This window comes from Tripterygium wilfordii, chromosome 2, assembly GCF_013401445.1.
Source record: "Tripterygium wilfordii isolate XIE 37 chromosome 2, ASM1340144v1, whole genome shotgun sequence".
Taxonomy (NCBI): Eukaryota; Viridiplantae; Streptophyta; class Magnoliopsida; order Celastrales; family Celastraceae; genus Tripterygium; species Tripterygium wilfordii.
Genome location: NC_052233.1, coordinates 11,274,943 through 11,294,546, shown reverse-complemented (window position 1 = coordinate 11,294,546; position 19,604 = coordinate 11,274,943). Strand labels below are relative to the sequence as shown.

At 39.7% G+C, this 19,604-nt stretch overlaps 6 protein-coding genes across 14 annotated transcripts; 2 read left to right on the top strand and 4 right to left on the bottom strand.

Moving 5' to 3' along the window:
• Positions 1-82: 82 nt before the first annotated feature.
• On the top strand, positions 83-1,597 carry LOC119981518. The gene is made up of 2 exons (XM_038824675.1): positions 83-719; positions 806-1,597. Exons 1-2 carry the CDS (start codon positions 333-335, stop codon positions 863-865), a joined length of 447 nt encoding a protein of 148 aa, XP_038680603.1. The 5' UTR covers positions 83-332; the 3' UTR covers positions 866-1,597.
• A 951-nt stretch (positions 1,598-2,548) lies between these two features.
• Positions 2,549-3,967, bottom strand: LOC119981886 (DNA-3-methyladenine glycosylase). Its single transcript, XM_038825026.1, has 5 exons — positions 3,497-3,967; positions 3,368-3,425; positions 3,213-3,296; positions 2,987-3,128; positions 2,549-2,906 (listed from the first exon to the last, which is right to left on the bottom strand). Exons 1-5 carry the CDS (start codon positions 3,897-3,899, stop codon positions 2,628-2,630), a joined length of 966 nt encoding a protein of 321 aa, XP_038680954.1. The 5' UTR covers positions 3,900-3,967; the 3' UTR covers positions 2,549-2,627.
• A 927-nt stretch (positions 3,968-4,894) lies between these two features.
• Positions 4,895-9,355, bottom strand: LOC120004825 (putative pentatricopeptide repeat-containing protein At1g13630). 5 transcript variants are annotated; one of them, XR_005469652.1, is made up of 3 exons: positions 8,579-9,355; positions 5,735-8,321; positions 4,895-5,588 (listed from the first exon to the last, which is right to left on the bottom strand). XR_005469652.1 is itself a non-coding variant. In XM_038854141.1 (2 exons), the coding sequence occupies exons 1-2, from the start codon at positions 9,030-9,032 to the stop codon at positions 6,268-6,270; spliced, it is 2,508 nt and encodes an 835-aa protein (XP_038710069.1). In that variant the 5' UTR covers positions 9,033-9,355; the 3' UTR covers positions 4,895-6,267. The 5 variants fall into 5 exon arrangements, 4 of the variants coding, with proteins under 4 accessions (XP_038710069.1, XP_038710080.1, XP_038710086.1 ...); XM_038854141.1 differs by having other exon boundaries at positions 4,895-8,321; XM_038854152.1 differs by having other exon boundaries at positions 4,895-8,342; positions 8,579-8,717.
• Positions 9,356-9,803: 448 nt separating this feature from the next.
• On the top strand, positions 9,804-11,872 carry LOC120008883 (probable apyrase 6). Its single transcript, XM_038859259.1, has one exon. The coding sequence runs from the start codon at positions 9,930-9,932 to the stop codon at positions 11,553-11,555; it is 1,626 nt and encodes a 541-aa protein (XP_038715187.1). The 5' UTR covers positions 9,804-9,929; the 3' UTR covers positions 11,556-11,872.
• Positions 11,873-11,997: 125 nt separating this feature from the next.
• Positions 11,998-14,876, bottom strand: LOC120008849 (putative pentatricopeptide repeat-containing protein At1g68930). Its single transcript, XM_038859208.1, has one exon. It carries the CDS (start codon positions 14,615-14,617, stop codon positions 12,374-12,376), a length of 2,244 nt encoding a protein of 747 aa, XP_038715136.1. The 5' UTR covers positions 14,618-14,876; the 3' UTR covers positions 11,998-12,373.
• Positions 14,877-14,983: 107 nt separating this feature from the next.
• Positions 14,984-19,447, bottom strand: LOC120008857 (transcription factor bHLH49-like). Of its 5 annotated transcripts, XM_038859225.1 has the most exons (9): positions 19,078-19,447; positions 17,475-18,457; positions 17,155-17,382; positions 17,002-17,067; positions 16,818-16,886; positions 16,405-16,476; positions 16,128-16,325; positions 15,668-15,752; positions 14,984-15,580 (listed from the first exon to the last, which is right to left on the bottom strand). In XM_038859225.1, exons 2-9 carry the CDS (start codon positions 18,384-18,386, stop codon positions 15,540-15,542), a joined length of 1,671 nt encoding a protein of 556 aa, XP_038715153.1. In that variant the 5' UTR covers positions 18,387-18,457; positions 19,078-19,447; the 3' UTR covers positions 14,984-15,539. The 5 variants fall into 5 exon arrangements, with proteins under 5 accessions (XP_038715153.1, XP_038715145.1, XP_038715169.1 ...); XM_038859217.1 differs by having other exon boundaries at positions 17,475-19,447; XM_038859241.1 differs by having other exon boundaries at positions 15,675-15,752; positions 17,475-19,447.
• Positions 19,448-19,604: the final 157 nt, after the last annotated feature.

Here is a 19,604-nt window from a genome sequence, read left to right as displayed (position 1 = left end):
TTGACAATTACAAAAAAAGAAAAACTCTTATTTCTAAAAAGAATTGAATTTCACGAACCCAAATACACCCATCATTGACAACTACAAGAATGACTCTCTTTACCCAAAGTGAATTTCTTTTTTTGATAGTCGAGAGAAGGATAATACGAATTTACTTTTTAAACATTCGATATGTGTTCAAATTAGGAGTCGTAAACCTGCACAAGTTTCCACCCGAACTAGAAGTGAATCTCATCGACACGTGCTAAATAAAAGGCAAGTATTTCCAATCACGCAATCTAGATAGGAACTCTGAGTATCAGGAAAAAAACAGTTTTCATCATCTCCAAAACATGCCTCTGCTACTAAGAATCTCTGTTACTCTGTTTCTTCTCCTGCCTTTTCTCCTCCTACTTATTCTCTTGGCCTTAGTTTTTCTTCCATTGATTTTCCTTCTAGTCTTGCCATTATTGTTTGCCCTTTTATGGGTTTATTTTCTATTCAAGATTCTGTGCATATTCACCACTAGATTTCAAGAAATGAAGTTGATGCACAGGAAGAAGAAGAAGAACAATAAGTCTTGTAAAGCCAGGAGGGACAAGGAGGAGATTGCAGATTTGGGTCCATGGGTTCTTGAAAAAGAAAACAAAAGGAGTGTGGAAGATGATGTGAAGGAAATTGATGAGGGTTCATGGCAAATTGTGGCTCCAAAATCTGCCAAAAGTAATGAAACTAAAACGGTATGGAAGAACATCATATGTTAAATATACATACTGGTTGGACTTGATTGTATTGTCTGATGTTGTTCTTATGTTTACTTTTGCAGTTCAAGGAAATATTGTATTTCTGGAGAAGTAAAGAGAGAGGGAGTACTTCAACTGGTTGAAATATGCCGAGAGAGGCAACGGATAGGGGGAAAACGGTTGGTTTTTTCCAATTTTTTGACATGAATTTAACGTCGGTTACTGTAGGTTATTTCAGTTATCGGTTGGTTCATTGACTGACCGATCGGTTATATCAGTAGTTTTTGTATAGCCCATTTGGATAAATAGTTCGAGATCACAATCCTACTCTGGAACAAATACAAAAATGGCAAATTAAAATATTTATACAGCAAATTTGACTACATAGTTGATAGTACTGAAGCAAGTAGTCAATGACCAATCGAAACTTTATTAGAGAAATGCTTTGAAGCAGCAGCTATGGCTTCCTCTGGCCTAAGATTGGGTGCCAGTAGTACACTATTACTCTTCCTCCTACTTGATTTGCTTCCACCATCACCAGAGGCAAAGAAGAAGGAAGCTAATGATTTCAAGATTGAAGAAGGCTTCACCACTTTCTTACCCTTACCCATCTTAAATTAACACTGTTTGGAATCAACAATCACTCGTCTCAAGAAATATTGTATTTCTTGTGTTCTGCATCTCTTTTGGTTGAATTGGGTCTTATATATAGGCTTTGATTCCTTGATGACCAAGCCAATTCTGGTTTGACTGCTTTACATTTGTAGAAGAAAAGGAAGGATCCAAGCATCTGTCTTCAATAGTTCTATCAATGGTGTCTGTTATTTGGCAGCTTCCACTAAGTTACAGTAGTAAAAATGCTGTTGTCATTTAGTGGCAGCCATGGTTGTTCTATCATGGTTGAAAATGATATTTTTTGCTTTGACTTCTGATGCAAACCAGCATCCAAGGCCCAGCCCGCACCCACATACGCATGGGTCGACTGTAACCAAGGCCCAGAACCGAACCCAAAGGGTTGGCCCGAAAACCTTGGCTGATGGGTTAAGGCAAGCCTTGCGCATATATGGCGCAAAGCTCGCTCCCACTCTTCCGATGTGGGATAAGGGAAAGCTCCAGATCACTACATCAACTTCAGAGTTGAGATTAATAGAGTTGGAAAAGGTAAAACATGTAATGTACCGATTAGTGCACGCGTTTTATTTATTTATTTATTGTTTTTTTGGGGTGATTGGTCAAAATTGAAGATTTGATTTTGGGAGAGCATTTGACCAAAGTGGATAATCATATGACCAATTACAAATTTTGAATCCTTGCTTTTCTTTTGCTTCAAGTAGGAGGCAAATACCATTGTTGATAAGCATAAGCATTATTAGAAATGGTCTTCTCTAACTATGTACTTTGTTGGGGCTTTGGTGACGGTTTTGCCCTAAAGGTAGTAGTTATGACTCAAATTGAACATTTTGTAGTTGGTTGTTATATTAAACATCGTATATATATATATAGAGTAATGCTCAGGTGCGGACGTTTGTAACTTATAAAGTTACAGACTTTGCTGTTTTTTGAACTATTAGGGCCCACTTATTATTTAACTTTCAGAACAGCTCAAAAAGCGGAGTCTGTAACTATATAAGTTACGGACGTCCGCACTTGAGCATTTCTGTGTGTGTGCGTATTTAAGGGGTAAAATCTACGTATATCCTATATGTTCCTGACCCCACCCACTATGTGAGTTTTGTGTCATGACTCCCTTTCACCAAACCAAATTAACTTGCAGCAAACAGAACAGAGAAGATAGTGAAAATTCTAGCATACCAGAAACAATTATAGAAGCTTCAAATCCCAAATAGGGGAATAAATATATTGATGTCAAAAAATACAAAAACACCATTTTTGTAGAGATTAATGTTAGATATGCCTCCATGGTCTTTCTGCAAGGCTCACACATTCACTGTACCTAAAACAATCAACCAGATGATCAATAGTCAATCCTGCAGCTTGCATGAATGAATACACAATCACCGGTCCGACAAACCGGAATCCTCGTTTAAGTAAGTCTCTGCTTATGGCCTCTGCCTTTGGACTTCTCAGAGGAACGTTTCTTGGGTACTTGTATCTGTTCAGAGTTGGCTTGTAATTCACAAAACCCCACATATATCCACTGAAGGATCCGAATTCCCTCATGACCTGCGTTCAGGCAATCGGAGTTTATCTACCGATATTATCACAAATAATCAAATGTGCTTTCGAAGAAAGTAACTAATTACCTTTACTATGCATTTGGCATTGTCTACTATGCACCTCACTCTGCTCTCAGCCAACATGATTGCCTTATTTGCTGCTATATCTGTGATCTCATTCTCTCCCATTTTGGCCACGACTCCAGGATCGAATCCAGCAAACGTTTCTCTAAGATCGTTGTAATGATTTCGGAAATCTAATCAAACAATGCAGGATATATGTAATGTTATTGAAAGATTGTGTGAGAATTACCTGAAAAGTTCTCTCCTTTTTAGAATTTCAGTCCAGTTGTAGTCCATCAACATACCACACAGCGCAAGCAGCTCGAACAATTGACTGTTTCAGAAATCACGACTTGAGTAAAGCTTAGCATGGACATAATCAGTTAGTGATTGTGAGTGACTTACTTGTCATCATAAACAGGAACTCCCCAATGTTCATCATGAAATGATACGTAAACTTTTTCTGCATCGAAATTCATATGTTAATAATGTCTACGTAACTTGTTAAACACAATTCCGCGTAAAATCCCTTACCACTGTTCTTTGTAATCCAGTTACACCTCCTCAACTCCTCATCACTAGAATCCTGACCAACAAGTTGTTGTTGCTGCTGCTGCTGCTGTTGTTGATGTTGGAAACTTTTCGCCACTGAGAATTCCCTTCTTTCAGGTGGTGCAATCAGGCGAAGCGCGAATGATATCTTCTGATCCAGCGCTGAAGTAGAATCTGCAATTGAAGAATCGTTCGAGTTCTGTGACAATGATAATGATATGGATGATAAGGATAAAGAGGATGAACAGCTTTTATGGAGCCCAATTGGGTAAATTTTCTTGAGGTGTCTGGACAATAAGCTCTGGCTGGACTTTTCTTTTTCTCTATCTTTATAACTTTGGTTCTTCTCCAGAATTTGTTTTCTTACTGTTGCTCTAGACATCATTCTGGAGAAGACAAGAAAAAAGGTTTTGGCTATTAAATTAGGTAGATAGAAAGTTGGGTATGATGGCCTGTAAAAGGTTTGGGATTTATAAATTAAGGGTTGTGCCATTGCCATACCTAAAGTTGGTTGGTGAAATGTGGATTTCACTTTAGATTATAATATGCCACTTGATTTTTAAGCAAACCCAATTTGAGTATATTTTTAAATTCTGTCAAATGATTCACAACCTTATGACAGATGCTTATGGATTTCTGGATGTGATACTTGTTCATAATGGATTATTGGGATCGAATAACAAATCTATTAGCTTCAATTATAATAAACTGTGTGCTGACTAATTTAGTGAATTAATGTCACTAAAATTTTGATTAAAACACTACTCTATTGTCATATTAGGTATAGAAATGGCTTTTAGTCCACACTCTGTTAAAGCATTCACCCACTATTATTGTTCACGGATTACATTTGATCACCTAAAGGTGCCATCCTTTATATGTACAAAAAGGGGTACAGATTTTTTTCAAAGCTAATAAGTTTTGCATCTTTAGCATACAGTGAAACTGTTGAGCGTAGGAGTCAACTTACAACATCCCACCTTTCCCGCATTTGCAAGGTGTCATCACAGTCAACTTCACCATCCCAACCAAAGATTTTTTGTTGGTCGATAACTCTCTAATCATTAATTCTGGTTTAGCAGGTGTGGCAGATGAAACAATTAATTAGCAGCTAATTCTACACAAAACGATTACGTTTGAAGCAGAGATTCTCATTCTAAATGGAAAGAAAAGATTTAGTTGTAATGTTTGTCTCATTGCAGGAGTGATGGGTCCACGATAATTCTTAACTTGTACTCTTTAACACATGAAGGGTTTTGAGGCATACCCATTGCCAGAACTAGACAAAGAAATATCATCCATATCATTCCTTCCTCCCAGTCTATGTAACCTATAATTGACAGTTTGTGACAATTTGTCAATTGGGAGAGAGATTTCTCATCTACAAAAAAAATTTCAATGCTTACTGGAGCTGCTGCACCTGAGAAATGTATTATACACAACTGCCTTCGTTCCTCGAAACGCAATCTTATAAGTAGGTACAGGGTACATTCAGTAGTGTTTTTAAGTTTTAAAAACTAAAAGAATCATGGTTAGGTTACTCTGCTAAACCAACACCAAGTACTAAGTTCGGAACTAAATACTTCACAAGAACCATGCACTGGCTCGTCTTGAACTGTGCTCTGCTTACGTAACTTGTGAGGAGTTCTTCAGAACAAAAAAAAAGAAGCCATAATCATAATATAGCTTCCCTCAAAATAAATGAAGAAATTAAATTATGCAAGCACTTTGAAGCATAATATTCAAATGATACTGCATTTAGAGTTCTCTTGGAAGCAACGGTACCTGACTGGAGTAACATTCTTCAGAAGTAGAGATTCTTTTCCTTTCCTTTTGTTCCTGAATATATATTTCCAATGGAAGAGGAGTTTTTTCGTGAAATCATTTCCATGCTTTATTCACAGTGTTTTTGTGCATTCGTATAGTACTACTCAAAGCTTTGAATAGCGCTCTACGGAGTCAAGGTTGAAGAAACCCATCAGAAGTGCAGAAGGCCCCAAACTCAGCATCTGTCTTCAATAAGATTCATGAACTCCTTCCTTAGGCCTAAAGACATCTAAAGAAAGCACTCCGTCTGCACAGAGACACACAGATTCCCGAGCTTACACACACACTCACAGCTTTCAGAGCTTATCAAGAGGGAACCTAAAATGTACCTAAAATAATTGAAGGCATTACAGTCTTAACTCTTTTTTATTTCATAGCACCTTTGGTATTTACCTTAGCTAGCCTTTTCATTTCAACGTCTTAGAGCTTCCTGGCCTCCAGGCTCCAAATAACTTAAATTTCCATCTTCAGCTCGTCTATTCTGCACTCCCCAGGCCCTGCATAGGTCCAAACATTAAGAATGTAAAAAAACAGGACACCCCACTCCAACACTTTCGAAACAGTCAACAGATCTCCTTGTTGAGCCTTTTTCTCATCTCTTTTGCAGGAAGATCTTCCGGTTCATAGTATCGCTGATGGTAATGTATTCATCCTGGTGCTTTACCACTTCATGAAAAGAAATTTGCGAAAAGGTGCACCACATTTGGCTTCCTTGGTATCCAATTGCTACTGGAATGCAATCCCCGTTGATGGATGTGCTTGCCCCAGAGGGATATAAAGTGAATGTGAAACTGTTAGATTTGTTCATAAGAACAATTTCAACAACTTTCGTGGCCGAAGTGTGAAACTGTAATGTTATATCTCATTTACTTCATTTCAGTAGCAACCAACGAGAAAATGTTTTATGAGAGTCACCTCTTTCTATGTCAATCACCAAGTAAGCCCAATTTGATCATCTGACCAAGTAGTTCAAGAACTGAATTGGTATCACCACCTTGATGGAAAGCATTAAGCAGGACTTCCCCAATTTCTTGATCAGGAGAAACGCCATCACATAACATCATGGAAAGAAAGAATTTCGTTTCCGTTATCAAACCCCTTTTAGACAATCTATTGATCACAGCACTATAATCTCTTATTGATATTTCAAATCCCTTTTCCACCATTTCTCGAAATAACACACCTGCTCTACTTGCATCTCCCTTCACACAATGTGCTTTGATTAAAGTGGTGTAAGCAACTTTTGTTAACTTGATATTTCGTTCCTGAAGAGAAATTAGCAGCCCATCCGCTCCCTTTAAGTCACCAAATACACAAAGGCCATTAAGGAGAACATTATATGTAGCAGGCGTAGGCTCAAGGTTATGCAGTGACATCTCATCCACTAATTCAAAGGCTTTTCTCATGTCTTTTACCTTGCAGAAGCACTGGATGATGGTATTATATGTGATTTGGTCTGGGGTAATCCCTTTACCATGCATATCCTCCAGTAATTGGACAGATTCATGCAGCTTCCCTTGTTTGCAAAGTCCTTTAATTACTACAGTGTAAGTGACATGGGTAGGTCTGATTACTTTTTCTTCCATCTCCTGAAGCAACGCAAGCACGGTGTCCATATTTCCTTCTTCACTGTATGCATTCATAAGAGTTGTGTAGGTTATTGCAGTTGGTTCCAATCCATAACTCTTGATGGTATCCATCCATCTTCTAGCCTCAGCTACCCTTCCAGTTCTGCAGAACCCATATATAAGAGAATTAAAAGTGACCACAGTAGGTGTGATCCCATGTCGAATTATTTGTTCGTATAACCGTACAGCCTCCTCAATATCATCAAATTTTACATAACTGCCAATCATAATATTATACAATACAATATCCTGAGTCAAGTTGCTCATTGTCACAGCATCAAGGTACATTCTTGCATCAGATATCATCCCTTTCTCACGAAAACCCAACAGAAAAGCACCATGAGCAAATGAGTTAGGAGAGATACTTTTTGAGCACATTTCATTATATAATTGCATAGCCCTTTGAACTTCTCCCTGTTTACAGAGACCATGGATGAGAATTGAATACGTTATAAGATCTGCCTTCAAGCCATTAGCTTCCATTTCATGAAATAACTCCAACCCTTTATCAACCTGTCCACTTTTACACAAGCAGCTGATCAACACGCTGTATGAGATTATGCTCAGCTGAAATCCCCGTGAGAGCATCTCCCTGCCCAGCTTCAATCCTTCGTCAATATTGCCTGTCTGGCAATGCCCACATATCAATATTGTATATGTAACAAGATTAGGGTTCACCCCTTTAAGTAACATATTCTGTATAACCTTCCAAGCCCCGCTCATCAAACCAAGTAGATGAAACCCCTTGCAAAGGATATTGTAAGTTACAATATCAGGACCTATCCCATGCTTCTCCATATCATCTTTGAACTCTAATGCTTCTTCCATGGAACCAGCAACACATAGCCCATGAATAAGAATATTGTAACTGTATACATCAGGGTGTAATCCATATTTAATCATCAAACAAAAAATTGATTTTGCAACGTCTGCCAAACCCAATTTACAGTACTTCGACATGATGGTATTGAAGGAAACAACAGAAGACCCAAAAACCTTCCCTTCAGTATTTCGCAGGAAGGAAACTGCATCTTGTACCCGGGATTGACAACACAAACCATTTGTTAATATTGAATCAGTATGCTCGCTTTGGGGTGTCCCACTAACTTTTATTTCATTATACACATCCCACATTATATCATTGTGCCTCAAGTTGTACAACAAACTGTTATAGGTTTGGATCGAAGATTGCAAGTTCAAATCTTTCATCATTGCAAGAACAAATAGGGCATCATAAACCATTTCAGATTTTGAATAAGCAAGGGCCAACATATCCAACACCACACCATTTGAATCCCAGTCCCTGAAACTATCCAATAGAAATTCACAAAGTGAAGGAGCTGAGCCAGAACCTACCAGAAATCACACAAAAACTATAAACAATGAATCAGTAACATTCACATCTTCAAGGGAAAAATATCAAATCCATACTACTGCAACTGATATTACCGGTCATGTATATTTTCAACTAAAAAAGACAAGCAAGCACAATTTCAATCAGTTACTGAATTTCAACTATTTGAGACCAAAGACGACTCAACCAATCTAGATTTGAAGATAATTTTTAACTTTGTTCGAGCATTGTTTTCAAAAAGCTAACAAATTTTACCTTCATCTTGCAGCAGTTGCTTCAAAATCAAATGCAGCTCCCTCAACCGCCTCTCTTTCGCCAAAACATGCGATACAAGAAATCGCGAACCCCTCGAATGCCGAAATCCAAACTCATCCTTCAACAAATTGAAAAAATCCACTGCAGACTCCGCATCCTCAACTCTTAAATAATCGATAATCCGATCGACTTGAGCGTGATTCAACATAGAGATTATGCTTCGAAAATAATGTCCGCCAATAAATCTTCTAAACCCCAAGCTCCTAAAACCCAACAGGATTTCATTGACGGGGTCTCTTGGATTCGGGTTAACCGCTGTGGTCTTGCAGGTGGTAGGTTCATACTCTATCTTTGCAGCAACGGAGACAGAAGATTTGGAGACGATGAGGGAAGACAGGGAGGCTAAAAAAGGGAACTTTCCAGGAAAATTGAGTCGCTTCCATTTATTGAGCATGGAATGGGGTTTAAGGTTTCTGATTGTCTGTCTGTTTTCCTCTCGGCTCTGTGTTCATCTCCAGAGGAACAGTTGCAGTCCACATACAGATACGAGGAAGTTGGTTAGGTACCGATATTAACAACCATGTGAGAATATGGTTGGAATTCCAGTGTATCTCGCAAAGAAGGAGAAAACTCGAGGGAAAAGCTGAAGACGGAAGATCTGTGTCGCAGTCAGGGATGAGGCCTTGGATTCGCGATAATAAAAAAGAACCACAAAACGACAGAGGACTTGCCGTTTTGGCAGCGTCATGTCATGGGCTGGGCTGCTAGGTTTCAATTTCATCACCACCAGAGGCATACACCGGCCCAAAGTATTGTAAACCACTTCTGGGTTTTCCTAGATATGGTAGTGTTGCAGAGGCAATTGTTTGGACAGATGAGGATTATTCAGGGTCTGAAGAGATCCAAGAGTTGATAGATATATGTTTCTAGCGACTTATTTACCCTTTCTAACACTCACTCTAGCGCGCGATTTGATATTATTTTCGTATTAGGTTTCAGCCCAATACTTAATCGACGCGCATGTGGTTTACAGATATTATATGTGATGCATGGGGCTTTGTTTCAATTTATTCCATCCTCATATGATAAATTTTTGTGCATGGAGTATGACGTCTCGAGTTTAAACTTATATGAAATGTTGACAAATTTGTAGGTGGAAAAATCTTTTAAATATAAAAATTGGCCCTTAAAAAAGAAAGAAAGAAAAATAAAATAAATAAAGGGAGAACCGGAGAAGTATTCCTGGATTTGCAACTGTCATCGTAACAAAGAACGTGCGCGTACGCGGGTTTTGAGAGGGAGGGCAACCATCGTCAAGCTAGCCCTCTCCCTCTGCGATTCCCTCCCATTGATGCGACGATTGCATGCCCGTAATCGGGTCAATTCCAAACCCAACGAATCTCCCAACAGCGCCATGGATCCTCTCAAGCTCACCCGATCCACCAACTTTTTTTGGATCTCCAAAAACTCCAAGCCCACCAGCTCCAGATTTCGAATTATTGCCTTGATCGCCATCGCCCTGGTTCTAGTATCTTGTTACTGTCTCTTTGTTGTCGGAAGCTCTCGCCATTCCAAAAGGTATGGTATTATTATTGATGGAGGTAGCACGGGTACCCGTATTCACGTGTTCGGGTACCGAATGGAGAAAGGGAACGCAGTATTTGACGCCGATTTGGGGACCATGAAGGTGAATCCGGGTTTATCGGCTTATGCAGAGGATCCGAATGGGGCCGCGGCGGCTTTGAAAGAGATTGTGGAGTTTGGGAAGGGGAAGGTTCCTAGGGAGCAGTGGGCGGAAACAGAGATAAGGCTTATGGCCACGGCTGGGATGCGATTGTTGACGGGTTCCGTGCAAGAGAGGATTTTGGAGTCTTGTAGACGGGTGCTTAGAGCTTCTGGATTCAAGTTCAAGGACGATTGGGCAACTGTGATCACCGGCTCTGATGAGGGTCTGTACGCTTGGGTGGTTGCAAACTATGCAATGGGTACTCTTGGAGGTGATCCTCTGCAAACAACTGGAATTATTGAACTTGGTGGAGCTTCAATGCAGGTAACTTTTGTGTCAAGTGAACCAATTCCCTCTGAGTTCTTACGCACTGTTCGGTTTGGGAATTTCAATTACAATGTGTATAGCCATAGCTTTCTTCATTTTGGCCAGAATGTTGCATTTGAATCATTAAGGAAATCACTTGTCTTGAAAGATTTTGATTCAGCCACTGAACCTTTAAGGGCAGGAATATCATTAGATCCTTGTACTCCAAAAGGGTATTCGAATAATTTGGAATCATGGAGACCATCTCCAGATTCGTTGGCTGGAAGGAAAGAATCTTTGCCATCGCTACTACAATCTAGTGGTAATTTCACTGAATGTAGATCTGCTGCACTAATGTTGTTACAGAAAGATAAAGAAAAATGCTCATATCAGCGTTGCCAAATAGGATCAACTTTCATACCCGAGCTTCGGGGAAAGTTTTTGGCTACTGAAAATTTCTTCTATACATCAGAGTTTTTGGGGTTAGGCTCAAGTTCATGTATTTCTGATATATTGATGGCTGGACAAAAATTCTGTCGAGAGGATTGGTCAAAATTGAAGAAGAAACACAATTCACTAAATGAGGAAGATTTGGCGCACTATTGCTTCTCGTCAGCTTATATTGTTGCCATGCTTCATGACAGCCTTGGAATTGCTTTGGATGATGAAAGAATTGGCTTTGCTAATCAGGTGGGGAGCATCCCACTTGATTGGGCTTTGGGAGCTTTTATTCTGCAAAGCACAGCTGACTTGGATGTAGAGCAGCCTGATTGGATTGCCACCATTACAAGTGAGGACTCCCCCACGCTGCTCTCGCTCATTGCCATTTTAGTTATATTGATGTTTGTAGCATGGTCTGTATCGAAGTGGAGAAAACCCCAACTGAAGACAGTCTATGATCTTGAGAAAGGGCGTTATATAGTTACTCGCATGAATAGATGTTAATAGCATTGTTTGGACTGTGTTATCCTGAAAGTTACATGCGAGGAGGCATGATTCATCGTATATTTATACGTTGTTAATCCTCAGATTGCTGGTCCATGTCACCCTCACAAGGTATTGTGTGTTTGTGTTAGAGAGAAATCTGAGATTGTATACTATGAAAGTTTCAAGCTGACTGTAGTGTATAACCTTTTGGGGAACTGGATTGGAAGACTAGCTTAGCTTCCCATTTTTGTATTTAGCAGACTCGAAACTTAAGTTTAATCAGACTATACACTTTCTCGGTTGTCATTATCCTATTACATTGCAAGGATTCAAAAGCTGCTGTCTTTCTGTGACCCTTTGAATATCTTCTGAGAATTATTGATTCATTCTCTCTTAATCTCTTTGTATCATCAAAAAATTAAAGGCAAATTTCTTATGAAGTCTAAACTGTTCATTTCCATATGAGAAAAATCATGAAATAGATAAAGGAAAAAATCAATGGATTATGGTACATGAAGGTGAAAGCACCTGATCTCAATGCTGCTCAAATTTGCAGCGATTTGAATGTATTTTGACATGGTTTCTTGAATTAACCTCTCTGCTTGAAGATGGCATCTGCCAATAATGTTGATCACTCAAAAAACTTGAGAGCAAAATGATACTTTGTTTGACCTCATGAAGAATGTTCCTCAAGAATCATTACTTCCTTAAGGCAGCCCCCAAGCATTCCAGAAGTTGCATTATCTATGGTCTGATGTTCATCAAATTAGCACCTTCGAGGTGAACATCGGATTACAGCATCCCCTGCAGCAGTTTTATGCACTAAGAGAATCTCATTACCAGAAATCTCCACAAGAACATGTTCCATCTTTGAACAGATGAAAACGTACAGAATCTCTTACGAGTATCTCTCTCTTGGTGATCTTCGAAATATACTTGGTGGCATTGTGGCAATCCACGCAGACTCTAAGATTTTTAACCACCCGTATGGGAAGGCCAGGAGGGATAAATATCAACCCAAAGGCGATTGCAAGCTTCTCGCTATGGTGGTTAAGCATCTTCATTTTCTCCGACTCTCCAACATCATGAAGAACGGAATTCATGTCTGGCACATAGCCCTCCTTTATCATTTTGAGGTTAAGTTTTTCAAGCTCAGCATATATCTGATCTGAAAACGGACTCGAGTGATCATCTGCTGAGAAAATGTGTACTCTACTCCTATATTTGATCCAACTGAAACCAGGTTCCTTTCTCACTCCTTTATCCCTCATTGTTCTCCTCAATTGGGCTACGTAACCCCACTCTCCTTTAGCGGCATAGATGCCCGAGAGTAAGATATAGCTCGCAGGGTTCTGGGGTTCTAATTCCATGAGAGAGACAGCTGCCCATTTCCCAATTTCCATGTTCCCACGAATTCTACATGAGCTGAGCAAGGTGGCCCAGCCAATCGCATCGGGATGGAAAGGCATCTTATTTATAAAATCTTTGGCTTCTTCCAACCTTCCAGCCCGGCTGAGAAGGTCAATCATGCAAGTGTAGTGATCAATAATTGGTTCAACCCCATGTTCATTTACCATGGAATCAAAGTACTGCTTCCCTTTCTCCACCAAGCCTGCTCTACTACAAGCTGAAAGAACCCCAATGAATGTAATCCCATCAGGCTTCAGGCCATGAGCCAGCATTTGCTCAAACAAATCAATAGTCTCGTAGGCTTTACCAAACTGGGCATGCCCTGAAACCAATGCAGTCCAAGAAACTTCATCTTTAATTATCATCTCATTGAACAGTCGACTGCTATCTTCTAAGCTCCCACATTTACCATACAATGTAACAAGTGCATTGGACACTGTTATAAAAGAAATTAGTCCAGAAACCAGAGCTTGGCCATGGAATTGAGATCCCTCTTCTAAACTTGCCAAGTTCGCACAGGCACTAATAACACTTGCAAGAGTAAATTCATCGTGCACAATTCCTTCCCTTTGACTTTCACAAAATACCCTAACAGCTTCCTCGCTATAACCATTTTGGCCATAACCCACCAGCATTGCCGTCCAGGATACAACATTTTTGTCTTTCATTTTCTTGAAAACTGCTTCTGCATTTCTTATGCTTCTACATTTACAGTACATGTCAACAAGGGCACTACCCACGAAAACATTATCCTTATGGTCAGTCCTAATTATAAATGCATGAATTTGCTTCCCTGCTTCCAAGGCCATAAGTCCCCCACAAGCAGTCAATACACTTCCAAAGGTAAATTGATCCATAGCCTGCCCTTCCATCCTCATCTCTCTGAATAAATCAATGGCTTCTGTCTCCAAACCATTATTTTTAAGTCCTGTAATCATTGTTGTCCATGAAATTGGATCTTTCTCATTCATGTAACTAAACAACCTCACTGCATCTTCAGCCATCCCAAACCGAAAAAGCCCATCAATCATTGTATTATACATAACCACATTCTTCTCTGGAATCTCATCAAAAACTTGCTTTGCATCGTACACTAATCCTGCTTTGCAATACATGTCCACCAAAGGGCAGCCCACAAACAGATATTCCCCAAAACCAAATTTTACTATCTGCCCATGAATCTGCCGACCCAAATCAACAGGCCCTCGACTGGATGCCAATTTAAGCATCGTTGAAAATGTAATCCTATTCAAATTGCTAACTCCATTCCTCAACATCAAATTATAAGTCTTAACCGCCATAACAAATGAACCCCGACTTGCATAACCAGAAATAAGTGAGTTCCAAGACACCCCATCTTGATTTGGCATGAGATCAAAAAGGTCCTGCATTTCCGAGAGCCGCCCATATTTCGAATATGCGGAGAGGATTGTGTTCCAAGAGAAAGGATTTGGTCGAGGAGTTTCGTCGAACACGTAGCGTGCATAGTTTAGGTTGCCTAGCTTACCGTAGCTGTTTATGAGATTATTGAAGAGAAATGTTTCTGGGTTGTTTACGGATTTGAGTATATGACAATGGAGTTTTTTCAATTGGATTTGGTTCCGGGTTTCACAGCAGTGTTTGAATAAAGAGCAGTAGTAGTTTGAGAGGTCGAAGACATTGCGTTGCATCTGGGAGGGAAGCAACAACCTACTTTATGGGGGATGCTTTCACAAGATTGGAACTTGTGAGTCGGGTCTGAGCGTCCAACCACCACACCCAAGTTAATACCCAGTTCACAGAGTACCATCTAAATCTAGAAAAATACAGTAGCACACCTGGCTAATCTTTCACTCTACGACCTCATATCAAGACCATAGAATGTTCCTGCGAATTATGGCCTTCGATCCAAAGCTCGAGCAGGGTTGTTAAAACTGGACCGGTTGATTAGACCACTTCAACTGTGGGCCGGATCTTTGTTCATTCGGGTTTATGACAATCAAACCGGGCAATTTGAAAACCGGTGTTTTTTCTTTTGTGATAACTGATCAAAATCAACACTTTTGACATCACTTTTGTACAAAACATTCTATAGAATATTTTGGTTTCATAATCAAGGTGATGGCCTATCGGGCACCAAAGCATCAGCAAATAATCATTACAACACTGTGATGGTTCCCGGCAACGTCTCTGTAAATTACATGGCACATCCGTAGCAGATGATGTGGTACATTGTCATATGTGACCTTAACACATCCTACTCCATACATTCTGTCTCAAGAATCATGAAGAAATCTACTGCCATGAGTCGTCTGCAAATGCTCAAAACAATAAGACATGGAGGTTGCTGTAACTGTACATATCTGAGAATCCTCGCTACACTCAATCTGAAGTCTTTGTCTTCTCCCCCCCGGAAAGTTTAAATAAACCCGAAACAGTTGAAACTGGCTCTGTTCTGTTTCCTGTAATTGCTTAATCCATGAGAATGGACGTGTATGTATGTGTAGCACTGTAGCCTCAACCACCAAAAGAGAGAACATCATGAATAAGATAGTAGGCCGAACAAGGGTGGCTGCGATCAATGCTGTATCAGATTGAGAGCAAAATGAACGATCATTGTTCGATTTTCATATGGCTAGATGATGATAAATCCCCTGTGAATGCAGAAGACGAGTTATCAGAACAGAACTTAGCTCATGTTACGGAAAACGGTCAATAAAGGAAAATTCAACAATACATTCCATTTACATCTTGACTATCTGAGGGATCACTGGCTGCTAAACTCATCTGGACAACATTGTGGAGCTCGTCATCCCATACATTGGGCTGTCGTCAAATGTATGAAAATGGAAAAAGTAGATCATAACAAGTAACAACTCAAGAATATCGAGAAGAGACAAATGATCCACATTTTACCCCATAAAGGTAATTAATTCCTAGTTTAGGGGTGCAACATAGAGGTCACGAGTTCAATTCATAGAAATGTATGTCTCCAACCCCGCCCACCGTAGGAGCCTTGTGCCGCTTACCTTATATTGCAAGGATATTCATATAACTTCATGTTTCACAGGATTTGTGACTCATCCCTTTAAGCCATCATATTAATTCAATTTTTTTTCGGTTGTCTAAAATTTGAAACTAGTGCATTCATGAGAATCACGTATGATCTATTTTTTCAATGCAGAAAGAAAAATGAAATACCTGAGTGGACTCCTTGATTGCTCCAGTCATGGATACTGATTGGGAATTGATGGCTCTCCTCAGTATGTCAGAAGGATTGCCATGGAGAGCAGATTGAATAAGCCCTGGTTGAGATGGATGTAGAGGAGGATAAGACATTTGCATATCTAGAAGACATCCTAAAGTCGAAGAAGGACCAGCTTGTGACTGAAGGATCTGCTGAACAGGTAGAACATATCTCAGTAGGTCAGAAACTACACATATAAAACATGCAAGTGAATTTGCAAGAATCTCTTACATCCTTGGCCAGAAGCCCTTCTAAACTGAAGTCGAGTCCTGGATTCAAAGTTCCAAGTTTCATTGACAAGAACTGGGAAACAGAGAAAAGTTAATCGCATGAATATTATCAAAAAAAAGTGCTTCTGAGTATGCTGAACACTTTATTCAAGGAAGAAATGAAAACCAAACAGTAAGTCTCTTTTGTTAAAAAGTCTTGCATTAAAGCAAAGCCTCCATGAGAAAGACCATGCTCACATAAGGTGGCATTAAAAGCTTTGTGTTTGAAGATACGCATGTAAAATGTTACACAGCTAATGCCTATGAGCGACAAATCTGATTCTCGAGGAAGAATACAAAAAAGGCCTATTGCACAATGTAGTCACGAATCACAAATGCTTAAATGAAAAGGAAAAAAAATCCCTAGTCCCATACCTCAACTTGCCTCTGCAGTGATTGCACATAGTTAATAATTTCATCCAGTATCACTGCCTTGCCAGTGACCTACAATTATCAAATTGATTATCGATATATGAATTATGAACAAGCCCAACAATGCCGAATGAGTAGCAAACTCAGCTAACTTTACTCTCTAAGCTATGAGTTCTCACAAACTAACCTTGCTGCAACCAGGTACAAGGTCTTGAAGAAATTGCATCCTCTCACTTATCTTTTCCCTTCTTACCTGAGGTCAAAACCAATTAATCCCCCACACTTAAGCTAAGAAGTAAGGTATTCTCCAATTTTATGACAGTTACCATATAAATCTTACTCTTTCAGCAAGGCTGTGGCTATTTGTTGCTTCGCCTCTTCGAGCTCTGACATGAATATATTCCTCTTTAGGCGGATCTGATGCTTGAGATCCCTGTTTACCATTTTTCCCAGCAGTCTTACAGCTAGTTAAAGTAGGATTTTGGTCTCCCTTCTGTTGAATTTCGGAGTTACCCTTCCTAGTTTCAAGAGTTTGTTGGACTCCCCTGGGTTGATCAAGCTCCATATCCTACCACCCAAAGAAAACAAAAAGAAGAAGTGGATAACAAGATCTTAAGGATGTTTCAAGATTAAGAAACAACTTCCAAACATAGTTTGCACCTGCCAACTTCTTTTCCTCTTCCTTGCGCTGATTCTCTGGGCAGACGCTTCTCCAGCTGCACCCTCCAACATTGTTGCCTCCTCTTGACCACCTTCACCACTGAATTCAGCTTCATCAGAATCATTACCTGACCCAGCAACACCTTGTTTTGCTTTGTCATGGGATCTATCTAGGCTTTCACTACTTCTATCATTCTTGAGTGGACTCCCCTCAGTAATACCGTGGTTGGCAGATAAAAACGTGTACTTGGGAGCTTCATTCACATTTGGTTCATTCTTCTGAGGATTAATACAAGATACTGATTTGAACCCACCACCTGAGAAAACATCTAGTGGTCCTTGCATCAAACCCCTGCCCCGAGAATTGACACCCATAGAATTTGGAATGCCAAAAGGGCTCATCATATCATTAAGATTCCCACCATTGAAACAGGAAAACCTGGCAGAATCAGCAGGAAACTGAGACAAGCTTTGCGGGAGCATCCCAGGAGCATTTGGTAGGAACATGCCCCCTCTCAACACTGAATTTGGCTCGTTCCAGTCCATATCTAGTGTTCCATCAACACCACTTCTAAAAATGGCAGGACCTGCTCTTCCAGTTCCCATTGTATTTGACTGGTTTGCATTGATTGGGACGTTAATGTCACAGAATCCCAGATTTTGTGAGAAGGTAGGATGCTCCCAAAGGGTTTGCCCAAATGAATCTGGCACTGAAGCAGAGGAACAGGAAGGTCCAATAAGATCTTCTCTGCAGACTGACATGGGATTATCAGCCGGAACTAAACCCAAAGTTGTATTTGAAAGATTAGCGCCATCGAATCCCCCATCAGAGGGCAGATTAGGTGACTGATAGTTTGTAGAATTACCATCCCTCTTCTCTGGCCCCAAATTATCCTTATCACTCACATCCATCTTTCTTAGGCAGCAATGTCAAAATTAGCCAATAATCGGTACCTTCTCTTGGGATTCTATCGAAAATTTTTCTACATGGCAATGGTAAATGGAATTGAATGTTCAGAAGAGAACATCCCTCAAAGAATCCTAATTCCCCAGTTAGATAAGCCAACAATGGAAAAACCCAAAACACCTAAATTGAGAGAAAAATCAAGGGAAAAAAATAGAACACACTCAAGTATCCAGCTAGATGCTTCACTACAACTTCACAAACAAGCTTCAGCTGCCTCTGAGACTCTGATCACAAGATACCCAATAGTACTTTTAAAGTATTTTATCAAACCAAACAAAGAACGAAATAGTTCAAGTGGTTGAAGCCAATGAAAAATGTTGGAACTAACAAGTGACAAAGACCCACATCAATTAATGGGCTTCGCAAACAAACTAAATCAAAAAAACACCCAGGTAGTAAAACATGAAACAGGGATCAAACAATGATAATTGCCACCATTTCCAAAGCTACTAAATGAGAGTGAAGTACCAAAAGGGAATGCCGCCCCAGAGGACAAAGATAGCACAGATAAAAGAAGTTCAGGCAAGAGATATGAGAAAGTCTCAAGAGAAGCAGCCAATTAACTAAACAAAGAGTATTGATTTCAGTACTATAAATACTCCATTCAAAACCCTAGTCAGAGCTAGCAGAACCCACCTCTGAAAGAAATATCGAGAAACCCAACTAAAAGTGGCAAGAGAAAGAGACCCATTTGAGATTCTGTGCTACTTTTAGTACTCTGTCCTCCATTCAAGCCCTTTTCACTCGGAAAACAACACACTTTAATTGAATTTGAGCTCTGTTATGTTCAAAATCCTTCAGCTTTTCACCTCAGAGAGGCTATATACGCTGCCAAACCCACGAACTCTACAGAAGGATTTTTGGATGTTGTGTTTAGAGAGAACAACAAGAATTCTTGTACATGAGAGACAAATTGAAAGGGTTTGCAATTGCAAAGCTCCTGCCTTTATACCCACGCTTGCATAAAAAACGAGAGCCTTGATGATTAACTACTGCCAGCACTGTCGCTGTAAATTCAAAAATGTTAGGCATTCCAACAAAAATATTTCAGTTATCTGAGTTTAAATTTATTTGAAAAAAACAAATTTTAAACTTTTTTTCTCATTAAAGAGAAAGGGGATTGAGAGACTCGAATTCGAGATATCTATGAAATATCACACACA